General features: G+C 50.4%; 1 protein-coding gene across 2 annotated transcripts in view; it reads right to left on the reverse strand.

Moving 5' to 3' along the window:
* The window catches only part of LOC145352195 (G patch domain-containing protein 2-like), a 29,106-nt gene extending 6,353 nt beyond the window's left edge, over positions 1-22,753 (reverse strand). Inside the window, exons 1-9 of one of the 2 annotated variants that reach the window (XM_080201922.1) lie at positions 22,721-22,753; positions 18,457-19,149; positions 16,395-16,453; positions 11,302-11,478; positions 10,982-11,061; positions 9,586-9,653; positions 7,440-7,515; positions 4,308-4,393; positions 1,419-1,504 (exon numbers count right to left, since the gene is read on the reverse strand). In XM_080201922.1, the coding sequence (XP_080058048.1) occupies positions 1,419-1,504; positions 4,308-4,393; positions 7,440-7,515; positions 9,586-9,653; positions 10,982-11,061; positions 11,302-11,478; positions 16,395-16,453; positions 18,457-19,139 (1,315 nt within the window). In that variant the 5' untranslated portion in view covers positions 19,140-19,149; positions 22,721-22,753. The remainder of the gene's footprint in view (positions 1-1,418; positions 1,505-4,307; positions 4,394-7,439; positions 7,516-9,585; positions 9,654-10,981; positions 11,062-11,301; positions 11,479-16,394; positions 16,454-18,456; positions 19,150-22,720) is intronic. The other variant, XM_080201923.1, reaches the window with a different exon arrangement.
* Between the last annotated feature and the right edge of the window lie 215 nt (positions 22,754-22,968).

A 22,968-nucleotide genomic window follows, 5' to 3' on the forward strand; every position in this document is an offset into this window, starting at 1 on the left:
CACTGCCCCGCTCTCTCCCCATAGCCCTGTATCAATCCCCAAACTAATCCCACTGCCCCGCTCTCTCCCCAGAGCCCTGTATCAATCCCCAAACTAATCCCACTGCCCCGCTCTCTTCCCATAGCCCTGTATCAATCCTCAAACTAATCCCACTGCCCCGCTCTCTCCCCATAGCCCTGTATCAATCCCCAAACTAATCCCACTGCCCCGCTCTCTCCCCATAGCCCTGTATCAATCCCCAAACTAATCCCACTGCCCCGCTCTCTCCCCATAGCCCTGTATCAATCCCCAAACTAATCCCACTGTCCCCGCTCTCTCCCCATAGCCCTGTATCAATCCCCAAACTAATCCCACTGTCCCCGCTCTCTCCCCATAGCCCTGTATCAATCCCCAAACTAATCCCACTGCGCCCCCTCTCTCCCCATAGCCCTGTATCAATCCCAAACTAATCCCACTGCCCCCCTCTCTCCCCATAGCCCTGTATCAATCCCAAACTAATCCCACTGCCCCACTCTCTCCCCATAGCCCTGTATCAATCCCCAAACTAATCCCACTGCCCCGCTCTCTCCCCATAGCCCTGTATCAATCCCCAAACTAATCCCACTGCCCCACTCTCTCCCCATAGCCCTGTATCAATCCCCAAACTAATCCCACTGCCCTATTTTTTTCCATAGCCCTGTTGCAATCACAAACAAGTGCCAGGCAATGATTATTTCCAACTATCACTCGGTGTCATTCAAGGGCATTGCCTCCACTACCAGCATCCTGGGGGTTACCACTGTCCACGGAATGTGGCTACCAGAGCAGGTCAAAGGCTGGGTATTCTGCAGTGATTCCCCCTCCTGACTCCCCAAAGCCTGTCCACAAAGAAATAAATGGCATACACTTGCCTGGGTGAGTGTGGCTCCAACAAAACTCAAGAAGCTGAACAGCCCATCCACAAACACTGATACACACCGGCAGCCGTGTATACTCAGGATGTACTGCAGCAAGTTTCAAAGATTGTTCAGATAGCGCTTTGCAAACCCATGACTGCTGCCAGCTAGGACAAAAGCAGCAGATACCTGGGAACACCATCACCCAGAGGTTCCCCTCCAAACCACACACCATCCTGACATGGAAATATATCACTGTTCTCCCACTGTCACTGGGTCAAGATCCTGGAACTCCCTCTGAAACAACACTGTGGGTGTACCTACACCACATGGACCGCAGCAGTTGAAGGAGTCAGTTCATCAGCACCATCTCAATGACAGTTAGGGATAGGCAGCAAATGCTGGCCCAGCCAGTTACGCTCATATCCCATGGAAAAGGCTGAGCCCATTTGGTGTGGGCTGTACGGCAGACAGTTGGAATGAGATAGGGAGTGGGGTGATGCGGAGGTAGTGGGATTCATGATGAGGGACACTGATGATTACCTGAGGCAGGGCTGGTGACGGTTGCCGTTTTCCTTCTTCTTTTCACATCCCCAGTACACAACGAGCCAAGGTGGACACTCGTCTGTCTGCCCAGAATAATACATAATCTGAATAAACAGCAGGAACTCCAACAAAACTACTCAGAACAGCAGATACACAACACAGCAGCTTCAAAACCATGGAACTCAGCAACACACCAGGTGGGATTTGGGAAGAAATTTAGACATTGAATAAGTATTGGGCAGCTCTGAGGTCCTGAGACAATTCATCCCTTCCCCATGAACCTGAAGTCATGAGACGGTGATCAGGAGCAGGAACCCTGGCTGATTTCCCCTCTCTCTAACCCAGGGATCACTGGACAGTGATCAGGAGCAGGAACCCTGGCTGATTTCCCCCCTCTCTCTCTCTCTAACCCAGGGATCACTGGACAGTGATCAGGAGCAGGAACCCTGGCTGATTTCCCCTCTCTCTCTCTCTCTAACCCAGGGATCACTGGACAGTGATCAGGAACAGGAACCCTGGCTGATTTCCCCTCTCTCTCTCTCTCTAACCCAGGGATCACTGGACAGTGATCAGGAGCAGGAACCCTGGCTGATTTCCCCTCTCTCTCTCTAACCCAGGGATCACTGGACAGTGATCAGGAGCAGGAACCCTGGCTGATTTCCCCTCTCTCTCTCTAACCCAAGGATCACTGGACAGTGATCAGGAGCAGGAACCCTGGCTGATTTCCTCTCTCTCTCTCTCTCTAACCCAGGGATCACTGGACAGTGATCAGGAACAGGAACCCTGGCTGATTTCCCCTCTCTCTCTCTAACCCAGGGATCACTGGACAGTGATCAGGAGCAGGAGCCCTGGCTGATTTCCCCCCTCTCTCTCTCTCTAACCCAGGGATCACTGGACAGTGATCAGGAGCAGGAGCCCTGGCTGATTTCCCCTCTCTCTCTCTAACCCAGGGATCACTGGACAGTGATCAGGAGCAGGGACCCTGGCTGATTTCCCCTCTCTCTCTCTCTCTCTAACCCAGGGATCACTGGACAGTGATCAGGAGCAGGAGCCCTGGCTGATTTCCCCTCTCTCTCTCTAACCCAGGGATCACTGGACAGTGATCAGGAGCAGGAGCCCTGGCTGATTTCCCCTCTCTCTCTCTCTCTAACCCAGGGATCACTGGACAGTGATCAGGAGCAGGAACCCTGGCTGATTTCCCCTCTCTCTCTCTCTCTAACCCAGGGATCACTGGACAGTGATCAGGAGCAGGAACCCTGGCTGATTTCCCCTCTCTCTCTCTAACCCAAGGATCACTGGACAGTGATCAGGAGCAGGAACCCTGGCTGATTTCCTCTCTCTCTCTCTCTCTAACCCAGGGATCACTGGACAGTGATCAGGAGCAGGAGCCCTGGCTGATTTCCCCTCTCTCTCTCTCTCTCTAACCCAGGGATCACTGGACAGTGATCAGGAGCAGGAACCCTGGCTGATTTCCCCTCTCTCTCTCTCTCTAACCCAGGGATCACTGGGCAGTGATCAGGAGCAGGAACCCTGGCTGATTTCCCCTCTCTCTCTCTCTCTAACCCAGGGATCACTGGACAGTGATCAGGAGCAGGAACCCTGGCTGATTTCCCCCCTCTCTCTCTCTCTCTAACCCAGGGATCACTGGACAGTGATCAGGAGCAGGAACCCTGGCTGATTTCCTCTCTCTCTCTCTCTCTAACCCAGGGATCACTGGACAGTGATCAGGAGCAGGAACCCTGGCTGATTTCCCCTCTCTCTCTCTCTCTAACCCAGGGATCACTGGGCAGTGATCAGGAACAGGAACCCTGGCTGATTTCCCCTCTCTCTCTCTAACCCAGGGATCACTGGACAGTGATCAGGAGCAGGAACCCTAGCTGATTTCCCCTCTCTCTCTCTCTCTAACCCAGGGATCACTGGACAGTGATCAGGGGCAGGAACCCTGGCTGATTTCCCCTCTCTCTCTCTCTCTAACCCAGGGATCACTGGACAGTGATCAGGAACAGGAACCCTGGCTGATTTCCCCTCTCTCTCTCTAACCCAGGGATCACTGGACAGTGATCAGGAGCAGGAACCCTGGCTGATTTCCCCTCTCTCTCTCTCTCTAACCCAGGGATCACTGGACAGTGATCAGGAACAGGAACCCTGGCTGATTTCCCCTCTCTCTCTCTAACCCAGGGATCACTGGACAGTGATCAGGAGCAGGAACTCTGGCTGATTTCCCCTCTCTCTCTCTAACCCAGGGATCACTGGACAGTGATCAGGAACAGGAACCCTGGCTGATTTCCCCTCTCTCTCTCTAACCCAGGGATCACTGGACAGTGATCAGGAGCAGGAACCCTGGCTGATTTCCCCTCTCTCTCTCTAACCCAGGGGTCACTGGACAGTGATCAGGAACAGGAACCCTGGCTGATTTCCCCTCTCTCTCTCTAACCCAGGGATCACTGGACAGTGATCAGGAGCAGGAACCCTGGCTGATTTCCCCTCTCTCTCTCTCTCTCTAACCCAGGGATCACTGGACAGTGATCAGGAACAGGAACCCTGGCTGATTTCCCCTCTCTCTCTCTAACCCAGGGGTCACTGGACAGTGATCAGGAGCAGGAACCCTGGCTGATTTCCCCTCTCTCTCTCTAACCCAGGGATCACTGGACAGTGATCAGGAGCAGGAACCCTGGCTGATTTCCCCTCTCTCTCTCTAACCCAGGGATCACTGGACAGTGATCAGGAGCAGGAACCCTGGCTGATTTCCCCTCTCTCTCTCTAACCCAGGAGTCACAGTGATTGGGATCAGGAATCCTTTATCAGTAGTCCTCTCTTGGGCAGCGTTGTGGTTCAGTCTGGTTTAAGTGTTGCACTCGATGCTGTTACTGTACCAATGAGACCCACCTGGATTTGTTCTGAAGGGTAGAGCACTTCCTGTGAGAGTTATCAGTTAGAACCTCCAGTGGGTAGAGGGGCATCAAAGGGTTAAACTGCAAAACAAAAGATGGCAAAGTGGTGATTTCAGCAAGACAGGGCACAGACAGAATCTGCATTCTCTGAGGGAGCACAACTCCAGAAACCTTACTGCAACAGGGGCACCAGGAAAAAACCGACACCTCTTGGGGCAGAAAGTCACAGAGAGACCCTCACCACAGTATCACACAGCACTAGGACAGAATGGGGGGGCTTCCCCCAGAACCGTCACTATACAACCCAACACCCAGCTCTTACACTGTCCCCTCACACCAGGCCAGGCTGGACCAGGATGATTAGACATCCCAACTCACCAATCGCAGCGAGATCTCCAGACAGGGTCAGGCTGTGTTAACACTGCCTTCACTCACCAGGAAGCAAGATTATCCCCTTGCTTATATTGCCCATGTAGTGGAATATTCTAGCACTCTGCAATACAGCAATAAGTTCAGAGAATGAAAGGGTTAAGATGATCAAAGGCAGGTCAAGAACGTCAAACTTTGAGCCAAGACCCTGGGGGTTAATATCAGGCAGCATGAGGGGGAATCCCATCCACTCACATGAAGCAAGTGCTACAGAACCAAGGACAGTCAATAGGTTTGAGATAAAAAGCTGGTTAGCAGATCGGGAGCAAAGAGTTGGCGTAAATGGGTCTTTTTCTGATTGGCAGTCAGTGCCTAGTGGGGTTCCACAGGGATCTGTGCTAGGACCCCAACTGTTGATATTATATATTAACGATTTGGAAGAGGGAACTGAATGTATTATCTCCAAATTTGTAGATGATACAAAGTTGGGTGGGAGGGTGAGCTGTGAGGATGCAGAGATGCTTCAGTGTGTTTGGACAGGCTGAGTGTGTGGGTATCTGCATGGCAGATGCAGTATAATGTGGATAAATGTGAGGTTATCCACTTTGGTAGCAATAATAGGAAGACATTATTATTTGAATGGGTGTAAAGTGAGAGAGGTGGATACTCAGCGAGACCTTGGATTCCTCGTGCATCAGTTGCTAAAAGTAAGCGTGCAGGTACAGCAGGCAGTAAAGAAAGTAAATAGTGTGCTGGCCTTCATAGTGAGAGGATTTAAGTCAAGGGATAGGGATATTTTGCTGCAATTGTATAGGGCGTTGGTGAGACCACATCTGCTACACCTTGGCCTGATGACAGAAGCCGGAGGGTGGTTGTAGAGGGTTGTTTTTCAAACTGGAGGCCTGTGACCAGCAGTGTGCCTCAGGGATCAGTGCTGGTCCACTGTTATTTGTCATTAATATTCATGATTCAAATGAGAATATAGGGGGCATGGTTAGTAAGTTTACAGATGACACCAAGATTGATGGCATAGTGGACAGTGAAGAAAGTTATCTCCGATTGCAACGGGATCTTGATCAATTGGGCCAGTGGGCTGACGAATGGCAATAGAATTTAATTTAGATAAATGCGAGGTGATGCATTTTGGTAGACTGAACCAGGGTAGGACCTAGTTAATGGTTCGGCACTGGGACGAGTTACAGAACAAAGAGGTCTAGGGGTACGTGTTCATAGCTCCTTGAAAGTGGAGTCACAGGTGGACAGAGTGATGAAGAAGGCATTCGGCATGTTGGTTTCATCGGTCAGAACATTGAATACAGGAGTTGGGACATCTTGTTGAAGTTGTACAACTCTGTTAAGACCACACTTGGAATACTGTGTGCAGTTCCGGTCACCTATTATAGAAAGGATTTACTAGGATGCTACCAGGATGGTTTGAGTTATAAGGAGAGACTGGATAGACCTTTTTCCCCTGGAGCACAGGTGGCTCAGGGATGATCATAGAGAGGTCTACAAAATAATGAGGGGCACAGGTCAGCTAGATAGTCAATGTGTTTTCCCAAAGGTAGGGGAGTCTAAAACTAGAGGGCATAGGTTTAAATGAGAGGGGAGAGATACAGAAGTGTCCAGAGGGGCAATTTTTTCTCATCGAGGGTGATGAGTGTCTGGAACCAGAGGCAGTAGTAGAAGCGGGTACAATTTTGTCTTTTAAAAAGCATTTAGACAGTTACATGGGTAAAATGGGTATAGAGGGATATGGGCCAAATGCAGGCAATTGGGATTAGCTTAGTGATTAAAAAAAAGGATGGCATGGACAAGTTGGGCCGAAGGCCTGTTCCCATGCTGTAAATCTCTATCACTCTATAATTGTTTGCAGTTTTGGTCTCCTTATCTGAGGAAGCATGCCCTTGCTATACAGGGAGTGCAGCGAAGGTTTACCAGACTGATTCCTGGGGTGGCAGGTCTGTCATATGAGGAGAGACTAAGTCGGTTAGGATTATATTCACAGCAATTTAGAAGAATGAGAGGGGATCTCATAGAAACTTATAAAATTCTAACAGGGTTAGACAGGGTAGATTCAGAAAGAATGTTCCCAATGGTGGGGGGATCCAGAACTAGGGGTCAGAGTTTGAGGATAAGGGGGAAACCTTTTAGAACTGAGGTGAGGAGAAATTTCTTCACCCAGAGGGTGGTGAATGTGTGGCATTCACTCCCACAGAAAGTAGTTGAGGACGAAACACTGTCTGATTTCAAGAAGAAATTAGATTTCGCTCTTGGGGCTAAAGGGACCGAGGGATATGGGGAGAAGGGGGGGATCAGGATATTGAATTTGATGATCAGCCATGATCAAAATGAATGGTGGAGCAAGCTGGAAGGGCCAAATGGTCTATTCCTACTTCCAGTTTTGATGTTTCTGTGTTTCTATGTGGGAATATGGAGTTACAGCCCAAAATCAACCATGGTCATAGTGAATAGTGATGCAGCCTCACAGGGCCATGTGACCATCTCCTGTCCCTCGGTCCTTGTGAATGGCCTCCTTCTGTTCCAGTGTAACAGGCTGAGTCGTTTCCTGTTACTATCAGCCTATACCGCAAAAATAACTCTCTCTCCACCCAACCCTCCCTGCCTTCTGCAAACATTTTCGACAGGGCATTCCTCTCTCAACCTGACAACCGCTCAGAAGCCGAAGCTGAACTTTGAGAAACTCGAGGGGAAATTCAGCTTCAGGATGAGCAGAATACGAAATGTTTTCACTTACCCCACGTAAGGGCTGAAACCGGTTCAGCATACTCCACTCTCGGTACTGCCCCCTCACACAGAAGTTTCTCCGCAATCTACAGCAAGGAGGATAATCATCTCAGTACATTCGTATTCTTCGAGCACTCAGAGAGTTAGATATACCTCGCTCCCACCCCCTCCCTCGCTCCCTGCAGCCACCTCCCCCCCCACCTCACTCCCGGCTCCCTCCCTCACTCCCCACCCCCTCTCTCACTCCCTGACCACCCCCTCGTTTCCCGGACACCCCCCTCATTCCCCAGTTACCCCTCTCACTCCCCAGCCCCCACATCGCTCCTCGGCAGTCCCCCCCACCTTGCTCCCCAGCTCCACCTGCCCTCGCTCCCCGGCTCCCCCCCCCCCCCCCCACTCACTCCCCAGCCCCCACCCACCCGTCTCTCCTGGATCCAAACTCTCTTTGTGACTGAGACAGGGGAAGTCAGCCAGAAATCATTCTGGAGGTTGGGTGAAATGTTGCAGATCCAGTGAGAGTAACTGAGGCTGCCAGAACACCAGGGCTGCAGCAAACAGATCAACCTGAGGATGTGGCAGCAATCTGACTGAGAGTTTCAGCTGCTCTTCACACAGACCATTCCCAATCCCACATAACTAACGTGACTGAGCTGCAGGGACACGTACACGGGGTAAGGTTCTGTCAGTGACTGTCACAATAAACCTGCAGCATCTTCACCTCACACAGCTTGGAGTCACTGTCACCACAGAGGAAACGCAGCCAAGGTTCACCAGACTGAACTCTGGGAAGGCAGGATTGGTATTTGAGAAGTCAGGTCAACTGGCCCTGTACTTACTGAAATTTAGAAGAATGAGAGGGGATCTCACCGAAATGTATAAAATTCTGACAGGGCTGGACAGTGAAGAAAGGTACCTAGGACTGGATCAATTGGGCCAGTGGGCTGACGAATGGCAGATGGAGTTTAATTTAGTCAAATGCGAGGTGATCATTTTGGTCGATTGAACCAGGGCAGGACTTACTCAGTTAATGGTAGGGCGTTGGGGAGAGTTACTGAACAAAGAGACCTAGGGGTACATGTTCATAGCTCATTGAAAGTGGAGTCACAGGTGGACAGAGTGGTGAAGAAGGCATTCGGCATGCTTGGTTTCATCGGTCAGGATATTGAATACAGGAGTTGGGACGTCTTGTTAAAGTTGTATACTTTGGAATACTGTGTGCAGTTCTGGTCACCCTATTATAGAAAGGATATTATTAAACTAGAAAGAAAGCAGAAAAGATTTACTAGGATGCTACTGGGACTTGATGGTTTATCGTTATAAAGAGAGAGGTTGAACAGACTGGGACTTTGTTCTCTGGAGTGTAGGAGGCTGAGGGGTGATCTTATCGCAGTCTATAACATAATGAGGGGCACAGATCAGCTAGATAGTCAATATCTTTTCCCAAGGATAGGGGAGTCTAAAACTGGAGGTTTAAGGTGAGAGCGAGAGATACAAAAGGATCCAGAGGGACAATTTTTTCATACAGAGGGTGGTGAGTGTCTGGGACAAGCTGCCAGAGGTAGTAGTAGAGGTGGGTACAATTTTGTGTTTTAAGAAGTGTTTAGATAGTTTCATGGGTACGATGCGTATAGAGGGATATGGACCAAATGTGGGCAATTGGTATTAGCTCAGGGATTTAAAAAAAAGGCGGCATGGACAAGTTGGGCCAAAGGGCCTGTTTCCATGCTGTAAACCTCAATGACTGGGGCAGGAATGTTATTTCCTTCGGCTGGGTAGGAGGGTTCTAGAATAAGGGGTCACAGTCTCAGGACACAGGAAGGCCATTTCAGAGAGCTGTGAACTGTGCAATTCTCTACCACAAAAAGCTATGGAGGCCAAGTCACTGAATATATTGAAAAAGGAAATAGATTTCTAGACACTAAATGTGGCAAGTGGTGTGGGGAGTGAGCAGGAGAATAAAGAATCAGCCATGATCATGTTGGATGGTGGAGCAGGCTCGAGGGGCTGAATGGCCTATATTCAGTGACCTATCCTCCATAGCCTTCTGTGGTCGAGAGTTCGACAGGTTCACCACTATTTGCTGTGCTTCTGTTACACGGAGTCCAGCACAAGGGGACATTAAAGGCTGCCTTGAAAGATTGAATATTGCCACTTACTCCTTCTGATAGGGGTCCTGTCCAAAGTGACTCACTCGCTCATTTGGGATCACACCGACAGGCCCCTCCTGTTAGAGCAGATAGGCACAAATTACTTCACTGAACCACAACTCACAAAACATGGCTAATCGGCCCATCTCACTGATGATAGCTTTTTTAAAGAGTTATCCAATTCCTCCCACTCTTTTCTTGTTCCTATCCACTCCTTATTCATAAACTCCAACTGGAAAAGGCACAGTTTGTAAATCCAGCTTCTGATATTAAAGGAGACAGAGATCTGCTCCAACTCACTCTCTCCAGGCAGTTTTCTCTCCCTGTCTACCTCTTCTCTCTGCACCCGTCTCTCCCCCCCATCCCCTCACACTCCCTCCCCCTCCTCCCACTTCCTTCCTTCTTGCCCATCTCCCCTCCTGCTTCTATCCATTCGACCCCCTCTGTCCCTTCCGCCCTCCCCTCTGTCCCTTCCGCCCTCCCCTCATCTCTTCCGCCCTCCCCTCTGTCCCTTCCGCCCTCCCCTCATCTCTTCCGCCCTCCCCTCTGTCCCTTCCGCCCTCCCCTCATCTCTTTCGCCCTCCCCTCTGTCTCTTCCGCCCTGCTCTCTCTTCCTTTCCTATCTTTGTGTCCATCTCTTTTCCTTGTCTCCTCTATATTGTCAGTAGAATGTTGTCAGTCTTTCCTCCATTATAACAGTGACCACACTGTGAGGATCCTTCATTGCTTGAGGTTGTGAAAGTAATTGTGTAAATACAAGCTGCTTATTTTCGGGTCAGCACTGAGAGGGTTAACATGCTGGCTGGAAAATTCATCCTGGATTTAATTGTTGATTTCCAAAATGAGACATTCTGTCAATCAGTTTGGAGATTACTCAGACAAGACTCACTGGAACTGAACAGAAGCCAATGTCTTCAAATTATCAGCTAATAACTCACCATTGACATGCTAACTGTTTACATTTCAATTATTCTTGATTACTGAGTAATAGAAGTGTTTGTCTTCACTCATTCACACACAGCAGCCTTATTATTTATCAGTTCAATTATACAGCCCAGAATACAGCTCACAACCCCAAAATAGCCAACTCCCAGCTCGCTGGAATCAGGGAGAATTAATGAGCAGAGTATAGTTTCACACTATCCACAGGAGAACTGATACCAGAGGGTGAGGGTGGGAGAGCGAGAGAAATAACTCAGGAAAAGAGGAAGCAGAGGTTGTTCCAGGCGATTGCTCTGGGATCTGCTCACACCACAGACAGGGCAGGTGTAATCCAAGCATGTGAAGACAGGGCAGACATGGTGACACTCTGGACACATTGGGCACTGTCCCTCCCCATCCCACACCCCCTCCCTTCCCCAACCCCCAAGCCCCTGGGTCATTCCCCCTGCATCATAAACATTACCTTGCCTGTGAGGCGTCTCCGTCCTTTCCGTATACAGCGGGCTGCAATCCCTGGGAGGCGATTCAGCCGAGCGTGATAACCTGGGGGAGGAAAAAACAAATTTACACCTGTCACTAAACAGAGAAAAACCCTGCACAAGCATCCTGGAGCAGTGACACAAGAGACAGAGTGGGTAATGGGTGGTATGGGTGGTGAGGGTGGGGAGGGTGGTAGGTGGGGTGGGATGGGGTGATGGGTGGGGAGAAGGGGGTAGAGAGGGGGTGGGTTGGGTCTACATCACGCTCAGGGTCTGCTCCAACATTCTGCTGACCTCTCCTCACCTCTCTGTGCCGGCCGAGAGGGGAGCAGGAAAGCAGGTGAGGTATACTGTCCCACTGCCTGGTCCTTATCTGGCAGCGGTGGTTTGAGTTGTGTGTCACAGTGAGGGAGCAGCTTGGGAATACGGAATCCTTGTTCACATTCACCCTCGTAGAACCAGTCACTCTGCTCATCGTCACCTGTGGGTGCACAGTACAGGACACACATCAGCATTCCAATTACAGTGTAAATCCAGAGAGTAACAGGGAAACATATCCCGGGAATGGGCAGGAATTACAGTGGGGTTGAGTTTAGAAACTCACATTAACTCCTCCATTTTACCAAAAAGAACAAGCTCTCGTTTCTCGAGTGTCTTTTCTGACCTCAGAATCTCCCAAAGACAGTGAAATATTTTTGAGATGTAGTTCCCTCTCTAACAGCACGGTAGGTATACCTACAGCATGTGGACTGCAGCAGCTCAAGAACCAGCTGAAGGGCAATTAGGGATGGGCAATAAATCCTGGCCTCACCAGTGACACCCATATCTGAGGAACAAATAAAGAAACAGCTACAATGGATCTGTTTGCAGCAGCTACTGTCTATAGATTGGCTACACTGAAGAAAGATCCTGAGTTTTTCCAGCATTTCCTGTTTTTATTTCAAGTTTGCAGCACCTGCAGAGTTTTGTTTGTGCCAGTGGTGGATTTCTGAACTATTTCTTTGACCACAAAGGGCCTTGGGGCATCCTCGGGTAACTCTCCAATCATCCATCCATCCTCGGGTAACTCTCCAACGCTCTCTACACACAACCAGCTCGGCACAGATAACGGAGACGTGGGGATGAAAGGTTCACGGTCTCTCGAGCAAACTCTCAGCAGAAACACGGACTGACCCTCTCGTGTCCTCCGCCCAATCCGGCCAGCTCTCTATTACCCTCACTGGCCCCCCCCTCATACTCCGCACCCCGCCCCCCCCGAGATACAACTCCCAATGCACCAGACTGTCACTCACCTTGTATCAATGCCGTTACAGACTTGTTCAGACAAAGTGTTCTGACAACTGTTAAATTTCTTGCCACTTCCAAAGCCAATGTGATTAGCAAACCTTTCACTCCTCATTAACTCAAACCAACAAGTTCTCATTAACACAGACACGCAGATAACAACTGCAGCCCTGAGAAACCAGATCCAAACGTGCCAAGCTGCAACTCTCTACCTTGTCCTGATTCACTCAGTGTCACTGTTTAACCAAGTGCACCCAGACCTCAGGGCACAGGGGCCACAAGGTTTCCTGAGGAATCAGTGTGACTCAGTCACTGCTCCCTGAGATTACAACTGGGAGGTCGAGAGATACCCCTGGGACAGGGGCAACAAAATGGACACAGACCTCATGTTACTCCTACTGGGTAATTATTCCTTCTACACTGTCCCCATCGGACACTCCCAGGACAGGTACAACACGGGGTTAGATACATAAGAACATAAGAAATAGGAGCAGGAGTAGGCCATCTAGCCCTTCGAGCCTGCCCAGCCATTCAATAAGATCATGGCTGATCTGAAGTGGATCAGTTCCACTTTCCCACTTTCTCCCCATAACCCTTAATCCCCTCTCTTATCAAAAACCCATCAACCCGCGTCTTAAAAATATTTAGCGAGGCAGCCTCCACCACTTCAACGGGCAGAGAATTCCAGAGATTCACCACCCTTTGAGTGAAGAAGTTCCTCCTCAACTCCGTTCGAAACTGCGCCCCCCTTTATCTTGAGGCTGTGCCCCCTAGTCCTACTGTCCTTTCTGAGCTGGAAGAGCCTCTCCACCTCTATCCTATCCATCCCATTCATCATCTTATATGTCTCAATGAGATCTCCCCTCATTCTTCTAAACTCTAACGAGTACAAGCCTAGTTTATTCAGCCTCTCCTCATAGCTCAACCCCCTCAACTCCGGTATCAGCCTAGTGAACCTCCTCTGCACTCCCTCCAAGGCCAAAAGCTTTACAGAGTAAAGCTCCCTCTACACTGTCCCCATCAAACACTCCCAGGACAGGTACAGCACAGGGTTAGATACAGAGTAAAGCTCCTTTATGCTCCATAATAAAGTTTAATGCCTTGAGTTCCTCAGTCGATGTTTGTTTTGTCAGTGTGTGTGGAGGTACATTTCCGACAGACTCTGTGACTGCTTGCAGCCATTGCAAAGTATTTGCAGTGAAACAAGTTGATGCTAATTCCCTCTTCCACATCATGTCCTCTCACTCTGTCAACTTCCCTTTCTAATTATCTCTCAGTCATCCATGTAGCTTTCATTCAGACACACTCATGCTATTTGCTTCAACCACACCCTGTGATGCTGATTTCCACATTCTCTCCACTCCCCAGATGAAGACATTTCTCCAGAATTCCTGATTGGATTTATTCACGGCGACCTTGTATCAATAACCACCAGGTTTTGCCTCACCCTCTTCCTGCCACCCGATCAAATCTCTTCAGCAATCTTAAAGACCCTCATCAAGTCACTCCTCAGTCTTCTCTTTTCGAGAAAATGGAAATCCCGTCTGTTCCAACTTTCCTGCTCAGTTTAACCTCTCTGTTCTGCTGTTCAAGGACAGGATGCAGAATGTCAAAGAGACATCCCTGTGCAGTTTGCAAGCAGTGCTGCAGAACAGCAGCAATGAGAATGGGAGGGAACATATCACTAAGCAAACAGTTAACGTAAACTAACTATAACTTGAAATGGATCAAGTAACTAGTTTCAAAACTAAAATTAAATAATATGATTATATAGGTATGGTAGGGCATGTGGCATGCTACAACTGCACCATGTGAGATGTGTGGAGAACTCTGTGATCCTGGGCAGTGCTACAACTGCACCATGTGAGATATGTGGAGGGCTTTGTGATCCTGGGCAGTGCTACAACTGCACCATGTGGGACGTGTGTGCAGTGTGACCCTGGACAGTGCTACAACTATACCATGTGGGATGTGTGGCGAACTCTGTGATCCTGGGCAGTGCTACAACTGCACCATGTGGGATGTGTGTGCAGTGTGACCCTGGACAGTGCTACAACTATACCATGTGGGATGTGTGGCGAACTCTGTGATCCTGGGCAGTGCTACAACTGCACCATGTGGGATGTGTGTGCAGTGTGACCCTGGACAGTGCTACAACTATACCACGTGGGATGTGTGGCGAACTCTGTGATCCTGGGCAGTGCTACAACTGCACCATGTGGGATGTGTGGAGAACTCTGTGATCCTGGAGATAGGTAAGCTACGTAAGTAAAGGGTTTATGCTAATTAAAGTGGATTGGAAATGACATTAAAAACGTGTTAGATGAGCAATAATCGCATCTATAGAATTAATTCCTTTTTGCAATCCCCATATAGGACAAAAAAAGGAAATATTCTAACCATTACCAACAGGAACATTATTTAAGGAACAGGTATATAACATTGGAAAAAGAGCATAGCTGAAGATTGCGAGGATTATAACATTACATAGAGGGTAACAAAGAAACTGGCAAAACTGCATGAGATTGAACTCACTGGAAATATAAAACCATCAAAAGTTTCTATAAGTATACGAGAAGGAAGTGTTTAGGGAGAGTAAATGTGGATCCCTTAGAATCAGAGGCAGGAGAAATCCTAATGGGGAATCAGGAAATGGCAGGGACATTAAAGAAATATTTTGTATCTGTCTCCATAGTAGAAGACAGAAAATATATTTTGTGATCAAACTAATGGTAATGAGGGACTTTAAGCCATTAGTAAACAAACAGCATGGGAGAATTTAATAAAACTAAAAGCTCACAAACTCCCTGGAGCTGCTGGCAATAACCATCCGAGTTTCAGAGTCAGCACAGGAATAACTGATGCGTGGATTTTGGTCTTCCAGAATTCCCGAGATTCCAGAAGTCTCAGTAGGAAGATAGCAAATATAACCCCACTTTTCAAAACAGGAGGTAGAGAGAAAACAGGAAGCACTGGCAGGTCAGGCTGATATTAGTGGTAAGGAAAATACTAGAAAATATTTCTTAGGGATGTGATAATGAAGGAATTAAAAGGCTGTATGATTGGCAGAGTTGATATGGGTTTATGAAAGGGAAATCATGTTTGACAAAGCTGTTCACAGTTTCTGAGAGTGTAACTAGTCAGGTGGATTAGGGTGAATTAGTGTGCTGAGTGTATATTAATTTGGTGTTAATTATATTTGGGTGTTAACTGGGGGCTGTACTGTGCCCACATATCTAAGAGCAGGAGCGCTGTATGGAGGAGATTCCTACATGAGTTGTTCTGCACACCTTGCCGTCGCTCACGGCCCAGCCATGCTTTGGCACGCCTTGTTACTGCCTGGTGTTGGAGGTCCCTCTACGTGGGAGTCCTTCCCCTTACCATCAGGGACCTGGGGTGGAGGATGTTGCATGCAGTAGTCCCATACAACATTAAGATACGTCAGTTCACTGACTCAAGATGGCTGCACTGAGATGAGGAGCAAGTTGGTCACACAAGGGGAGGTGAATATTTGGAATTTCCTGTCCCAGTGGGCTGTGGGAGCTCAGTCATCAAGTCTGTTCAAGACAGACATGGATAAGTTTCTAGAGAATAATGACATGGGGATAGTGCAGGAAAGTGGTGTTGAGGTAGCAGATCAGCAATGAATGGAGCAGGCACGATGGGCTGAATGGCCTCTGCCTGTTCCTTTGGATTGCTTGTTAACTGCCCTCTGAAATGGAGCAAATCCTGTAGTCCAAGGGCAGGTAGGGGTGGGCATGAAATGCTGGTTGGCTGATGGCAATGTCACCGGAATGAACAATAAAAAACGGGATCAGTGCAGGAAAGTGTCGCTAAGGAAATCCACCATGACTTCACTGAATGGCAGAGCAGCTCCAATGGGATAGATCGCATTCCGATTCCTTATTCCAGCACTGGTTCCCTCTCTCTCTTTACAATAACTCTCTGATCTGGAGAATTGGTGACACTATTAAGATGTGATCTAAATAAGAAATAACACAAGCTTCACGTAGCCTGTCTGCTTTCCGAATCGATCATTCCGGGAATGATGCAGTTTGTGAATGGCTCTGATTTAACCCGGGTCACTACACACAGCGACTCGCACATCGTTACCTTGTCGTCCTTCGTCATTGGTGAAGAGACCATCACTGCTACACACACTGCTCACCTCGCTGGAAAACAGAGCGCACAGTCAGATACACCCAAACCCATCAGCAACACTCGCCAGCCCCGCAACCACCCACCCCCCCCCGCAACCACCCCCACCCCCCCGCAACCACCCCCACCCCCCCGCAACCACCCCCATCCCCCCAGCAACCACCCACCCCCCCCCGCAACCACCCCCACCACCCCGCCCCCCGCAACCACCCCCATCCCCCCACCCCCCCGCAACCACCCCCATCCCCCCACCCCCCCGCAACCACCCCCATCCCCCCGCAACCCCCCATCCCCCCACAACCACCCCCACCACCCCACCCCCCCGCAACCACCCCCATCCCCCACAACGCAACCACCAACCAACCCCCGCCCGCAGCCACCCCCGCAACCACCATCCCCCCCACCCCATCCCTCACAACCAACCCCACCCCCTGCAACCCCCCCCTCCCCCGCAACTACCACCACAACCACCCACCCCCGCAACCACCACCTACCCCCCCCACCACCACCTACCCCCCCCAACAACCACCCCCCATCCCCTGCAACCATCCCACAGCCCCCCAACACAGCTACCACCACCCCCCCCGCAACCACCATCCACCCCCCACCAACCCCACCACAACCACCCGCACTGCCCCCCACTGCTGAGCATTCCAATGGAGGTACTTTGCAAAGTGTACCCATGTTGTAATTTAGCAGCACATTTGTTCCCAGCTGGATCGCACAAACAGCACTGGGTTTATTGTCCGAGTATCTCCATCCCTGATGCTGATAGAGGGATAAATATTGGCTGGAACATCAGGAGGAATTGCCCTGCTAATCCTTAGTGCCAAAGAGATGTTTAATCCACCTGAGGGCGCAGACATCGCAATCAAATATCAAAATCTCTGACAGTGCGGCACTCCCTCAGCACTGACCCTCTGACAGTGCAGCACTCCCTCAGCACTGACCCTCTGACAGTGCGGCACTCCCTCAGCACTGACCCTCTGACAGTGCGGCACTCCCTCAGCACTGACCCTCTGACAGTGCGGCACTCCCTCAGTACTGAACCTCTGACAGTGCGGCGCTCCCTCAGCACTGACCTCTGACAGTGTGGCGCTCCCTCAGTACTGACCCTCTGACAGTGCGGCACTCCCTCAGCACCGACCCTCTGACAGTGCGGCACTCCCTCAGCACTGACCCTCTGACAGTGCGGCACTCCCTCAGCACTGACCCTCTGACAGTGCGGCACTCCCTCAGCACTGACCCTCTGACAGTGCGGCACTCCCTCAGCACTGACCCTCTGACAGTGCGGCGCTCCCTCAGCACTGACCCTCTGACAGTGCGGCGCTCCCTCAGCACTGACCCTCTGACAGTGCGGCGCTCCCTCAGCACTGACCCTCTGACAGTGCGGCACTCCCTCAGCACTGACCCTCTGACAGTGCGGCACTCCCTCAGCACTGACCCTCTGACAGTGCGGCACTCCCTCAGCACTGACCCTCTGACAGTGCGGCACTCCCTCAGCACTGACCCTCTGACAGTGCGGCACTCCCTCAGCACTGACCCTCTGACAGTGCGGCACTCCCTCAGCACTGACCCTCTGACAGTGCAGCACTCCCTCAGTACTGACCCACTGACAGTGCGGCACTCCCTCAGTCTGACCCTCTGACAGTGCGGCACTCCCTCAGCACTGACCCTCTGACAGTGCGGCACTCCCTCAGTACTGACCCTCTGACAGTGCAGCGCTCCCTCAGCACTGACCCTCTGACAGTGCGGTACTCCCTCAGCACTGACCCTCTGACAGTGCGGCACTCCCTCAGCACTGACCCTCTGACAGTGCGGCACTCCCTCAGCACTGACCCTCTGACAGTGCAGCACTCCCTCAGCACTGACCCTCTGACAGTGCGGCACTCCCTCAGCACTGACCCTCTGACAGTGCAGGGAATGGGAACTGGATCCAGGATATTGTGACTCGAAGTGGAGTTTGCTGTTCACAGTGCAACAGCAGGGGTGGGAGGCGCTGTTCCAATCGGATTACCTGTCTGTCATGTTCTCATCTGAAGCTTTCTGTTCCTCTGTCTGACAATCCATCCCTTCCCTGCAGCTTTCCCCCAGGGAGAGGCCGGTCTGGATGGTCAGTGCCTCGGGGCTCAGCCATGAATCCTCCGGGGGGGTTTTGCACAAACGCTGTTTCTTGTGCTGGCAGGGGGTTTTCAGCGAACAGGAAGGGGGCTGAGACCCGTGCTCAGGCTCTGACACCTTCAATTTCTTCTGCAGCGTTGCACTGACGTCACCCGTACCCCGCGATGTCACACGTTTGACCTTGCGCCGTCGGCGCAGTGGCTGCCCGGGTGTATTCTCAGTGAAGGAGTCCGACTCATGCCAGCTGTGGTACTTCCCTTTCAGGGTGACATTGAGAGAGGACAGTCTCTTCACCACTGCTCGGTCATCGTCCGAGTCACTGCCCCCTCCCCCTCCCGCGATCCCTCCCCCTCCCGCCACCTCATCCTGACTGGACTCAGAGGCCTCACTGTAGCAGCGAGCGTAGTCCAGTGAGTGGTTGGAGTTGGACCGCCGTTTCCGTCCCCTCCGTTTCCGTGCCTGCCGTCTCTGCTGCTGCCGTGGGCACAGCCCGGGCCCATCCCAGATCTCCTCGTCCAGCCGGTTCTGCTCCGATGTCTCATCCAGTGCAGATGCCAGGTCATGAGCTAGCTCATCCATCACACAGTGTCTGGGAAAGGCCAAAGGAAGGAATGGGAATTAGACAGACAGTTGTACCAGTATCAGTAGAATAGCGGAATACAGGAGGTGGCCATTCGACCATCATGCCTGTACCAGCTCATAAGAAGAACTATCCAACACTTCCCGGTCCTTTACTCTTCCCCATAACCTGCAAAATACTCACCCAGTTTCCTTTTGGAAATTCCGAATGATTTCTACCCTTTCAGGCTTCACATTCCAAACACAACAACTCACCACAAATAAATCTTGCCTCCATTCTGCTCCAAGCAGAACAATCCCAGCTTCTCCAGTAGTCTCTCCAGGTGACCAGAGTCTCTCATCACTGGTTCCAATCTCCTCCACATCCTCCCTAAAGTCTGATGCCCAGAGTTGAATATAATCACAGCTGAGTTTTAGCTAAACCTAATTGCGTTTGTACTTTAGTAATAAAGCCTCAAATCTCAAAAAAAAGCAACCTTCTGAACCCGCTCTCCAGCCTCTCTCATGCTGCGATACTCGAATGTTGTCAGCAGGATTATGTAGGTATCAAAAGCATCAACCCTGCGGCCACGGCACTGAGATGGAGCAGAGCCCTCTGTTCCTGGGTGTTTACTAACGAGAGTTGGGTCCTGATATTTATTCCTGTGATTTATTCTGGGTGTTTAATCCTTAGGTATTTAACCTCCAGGTATTTAATCCCTAAGTGTTTATTTCCCGGGTGTTTGATCCCTGGGTGTTTATTTCCCAGGTGTTTAATCCCTGGGTATTTAACCCTTAGGTGTTTGATCCCCGGGTGTTTATTTCCCAGGTGTTTAATCCCCGGGTATTTAATCCCTAGGTGTTTATTTCCCGGGTGTTTAATCCCTGGGTGTTTATTTCCCAGGTGTTTGATCCCGGGGTGTTTATTTCCTGGGTGTTTAATCCCTGGGCGTTTATTTCCCAGGTGTTTAATCCCTGGGTATTTATTTCCCAGGTGTTTAATCCCTGGGTGTTTGAACCCTGGGTATTTAAGACCGGGTGTTTATCCCCACGTGTTTATTCCACGGGTGTTTATTTCACTGGTGTTTAATCTCCTGGTGTTTATTCCCCGGGTGTTTAATCCCCAGATGTTTCTTCTCTGGGTGTTTAATCACGGGACATTTAAGCCCCAGGTGTTCTTCCCTGGGTGTTTAAACCCCGGGTGATTATTCTCCGGGTGTTTATTCTCCGGCTGTCTAATCCCCAGGTGTTTAAACATAAGAACATAAGAAATAGGAGCAGGAGTAGGCCATCTAGCCCTTCGAGCCCGCCCCGCCATTCAATAAGATCATGGCTGATCTGTCGTGGCTCAGTTCCACATTCCTGCCCTCTCCCCATAACCCTTAATCCCCTCTCTTATCAAAAACCTATCAACCCGCGTCTTAAAAATATTTAGCAAGGCAGCCTCCACCACTTCAACGGGCAGAGAATTCCAGAGATTCACCACCCTTTGAGTGAAGAAGTTCCTCCTCAACTCCGTTCTAAACCGCCCCCCCCTTTATCTTGAGGCTGTGCCCCCTAGTCCTACTGTCCTTTCTGAGCGGGAAGAGTCTCTCCACCTCTATCCTATCCATCCCATTCATCATCTTATACGTCTCAATGAGATCTCCCCTCATTCTTCTAAACTCTAACGAGTACAAGCCTAGTTTATTCAGCCTCTCCTCATAACTCAACCCCCTCAACTCCAGCATCAGCCTAGTAAACCTCCTCTGCACTCCCTCCAAGGCCAAAACATCCTTGCGTAAGTACGGCGCCCAAAACTGCACACAGTACTCCAGCTGCGGCCTCACCAATGCCCTATACAGCCACAGCAAGACCTCCCTACTTCTATATTCAATCCCCCTCGCTATGAAGGCCAGCATCCCATTCGCCTTCCTGACCACCTGCTGCACCTGCAGGCTGGGTTTTTGCGACTCATGCACAAGGACCCCGAGGTCCCTCTGCACCGTCGCCTGCTGCAGTTTTTCACCAAGTAATAATCCTTCCTACCATTATTCCTACCAAAGTGGACAACCTCGCACTTGCCAACATTAAATTCCATTTGCCATTTCCTGGCCCATTCGCCCAGCCTATCTAGATCCTTCTGTAGACTCTCCCCACCCTGCACACAATTAGCCGTTCCACCAATCTTGGTGTCATCAGCAAATTTCAACACCCTACACTCGGTTCCCTCCTCCAGGTCATCTATATAAATGGTAAATAGCTGAGGCCCCAGCACCGACCCCTGGGGCACTCCACTAGTCACCATCCGCCAATCCGAATAGCACCCGTTGACCCCCACTCTCTGCCTCCTATTTGACAACCAGTCCTCTATCCACGCTAACACCCTACCCCCAACTCCATGTCCCTGACCTTCTGCAATAACCTCTTGTGAGGTACTTTGTCAAACGCCTTCTGAAAATCTAGAAAGACCACATCCACCGGCTCTCCTCTATCCACTGCCCTAGACACATCCTCATAGAACTCCAATAAATTTGTCAGACACGACCTCCCTTTAACGAAACCGTGCTGCGTCTGCTCTATCAAACAATTCCCCTCAAGATGCCTCGCTATTTCCTCCTTAATGACGGATTCTAACATTCTACCTACCACAGACGTTAAACTAACCGGCCTATAATTCCCCGCCTTTTGCCTGGCACCCTTCTTAAACAACGGCGTAACATTAGCCATTTTCCAATCTTCCGGCACTTCCTCGGAATCCAGCGAGGACAGGAAAATAACCCCGGGTGTTTAATCTCCGGGTGTTTAATCCCCGGGTGTTTATTCTCCGGGTGTTTAATCTCCGGGTGTTTAATCCCCGGGTATTTATCCTCCGGGTGTTTATTCCCCGGGTATTTATCCTCCGGGTGTTTAATCTCCGGGTATTTATCCTCCGGGTGTTTAATCCCCGGGTATTTATCCTCCGGGTGTTTATTCCCCGGGTATTTATCCTCCGGGTGTTTAATCTCCGGGTATTTATCCTCCGGGTGTTTAATCCCCGGGTGTTTAATCTCCGGGTATTTATCCTCCGGGTGTTTATTCCCCGGGTATTTAATCTCCGGGTATTTATCCTCCGGGTGTTTAATCCCCGGGTGTTTAATCTCCGGGTATTTATTCTCCGGGTGTTTAATCCCCGGGTATTTATCCTCCGGGTGTTTAATCCCCGGGTGTTTAATCCCCGGGTATTTATCCTCCGGGTGTTTAATCCCCGGGTATTTATTCTCCGGGTGTTTAATCCCCGGGTATTTATTCTCCGGGTGTTTAATCCCCGGGTATTTATCCTCCGGGTGTTTAATCCCCGGGTATTTATTCTCCGGGTGTTTAATCCCCGGGTATTTAATCCCCGGGTATTTATTCTCCGGGTGTTTAATCCCCGGGTATTTATCCTCCGGGTGTTTAATCCCCGGGTATTTATTCTCCGGGTGTTTAATCCCCGGGTGTTTAATCCCCGGGTATTTATCCTCCGGGTGTTTAATCTCCGGGTATTTATCCTCCGGGTGTTTAATCCCCGGGTATTTATCCTCCGGGTGTTTAATCTCCGGGTATTTATCCTCCGGGTGTTTATCTTCCCGCCGCTCTCTCACCTTTTCTCCTCTCAGTACCAATCCCGATATTGCGTCATATCCGCCCCGCAGGAGTCGCGCATTTCCGCCCCTCAGGATCGTCATTTCCTGTTTTCTCCCCGCCATCCCTGGGCTGCTCACAGCCCCTTCCAGCTAGGCCCCGCCCCTTCGAGTCAAGCACCGCCCCTGCACCGTGACCCCGCCCTTCAAGACGGGCCGCGCACTCCAGTGGCCGGCCTACGCAACTGGCTCCTCCCCTGCAACCTGTC

Source organism: Carcharhinus amblyrhynchos, chromosome 14 (assembly GCF_965287045.1).
Source record: "Carcharhinus amblyrhynchos chromosome 14, sCarAmb.v2.hapA, whole genome shotgun sequence".
NCBI lineage: Eukaryota > Metazoa > Chordata > Chondrichthyes > Carcharhiniformes > Carcharhinidae > Carcharhinus > Carcharhinus amblyrhynchos.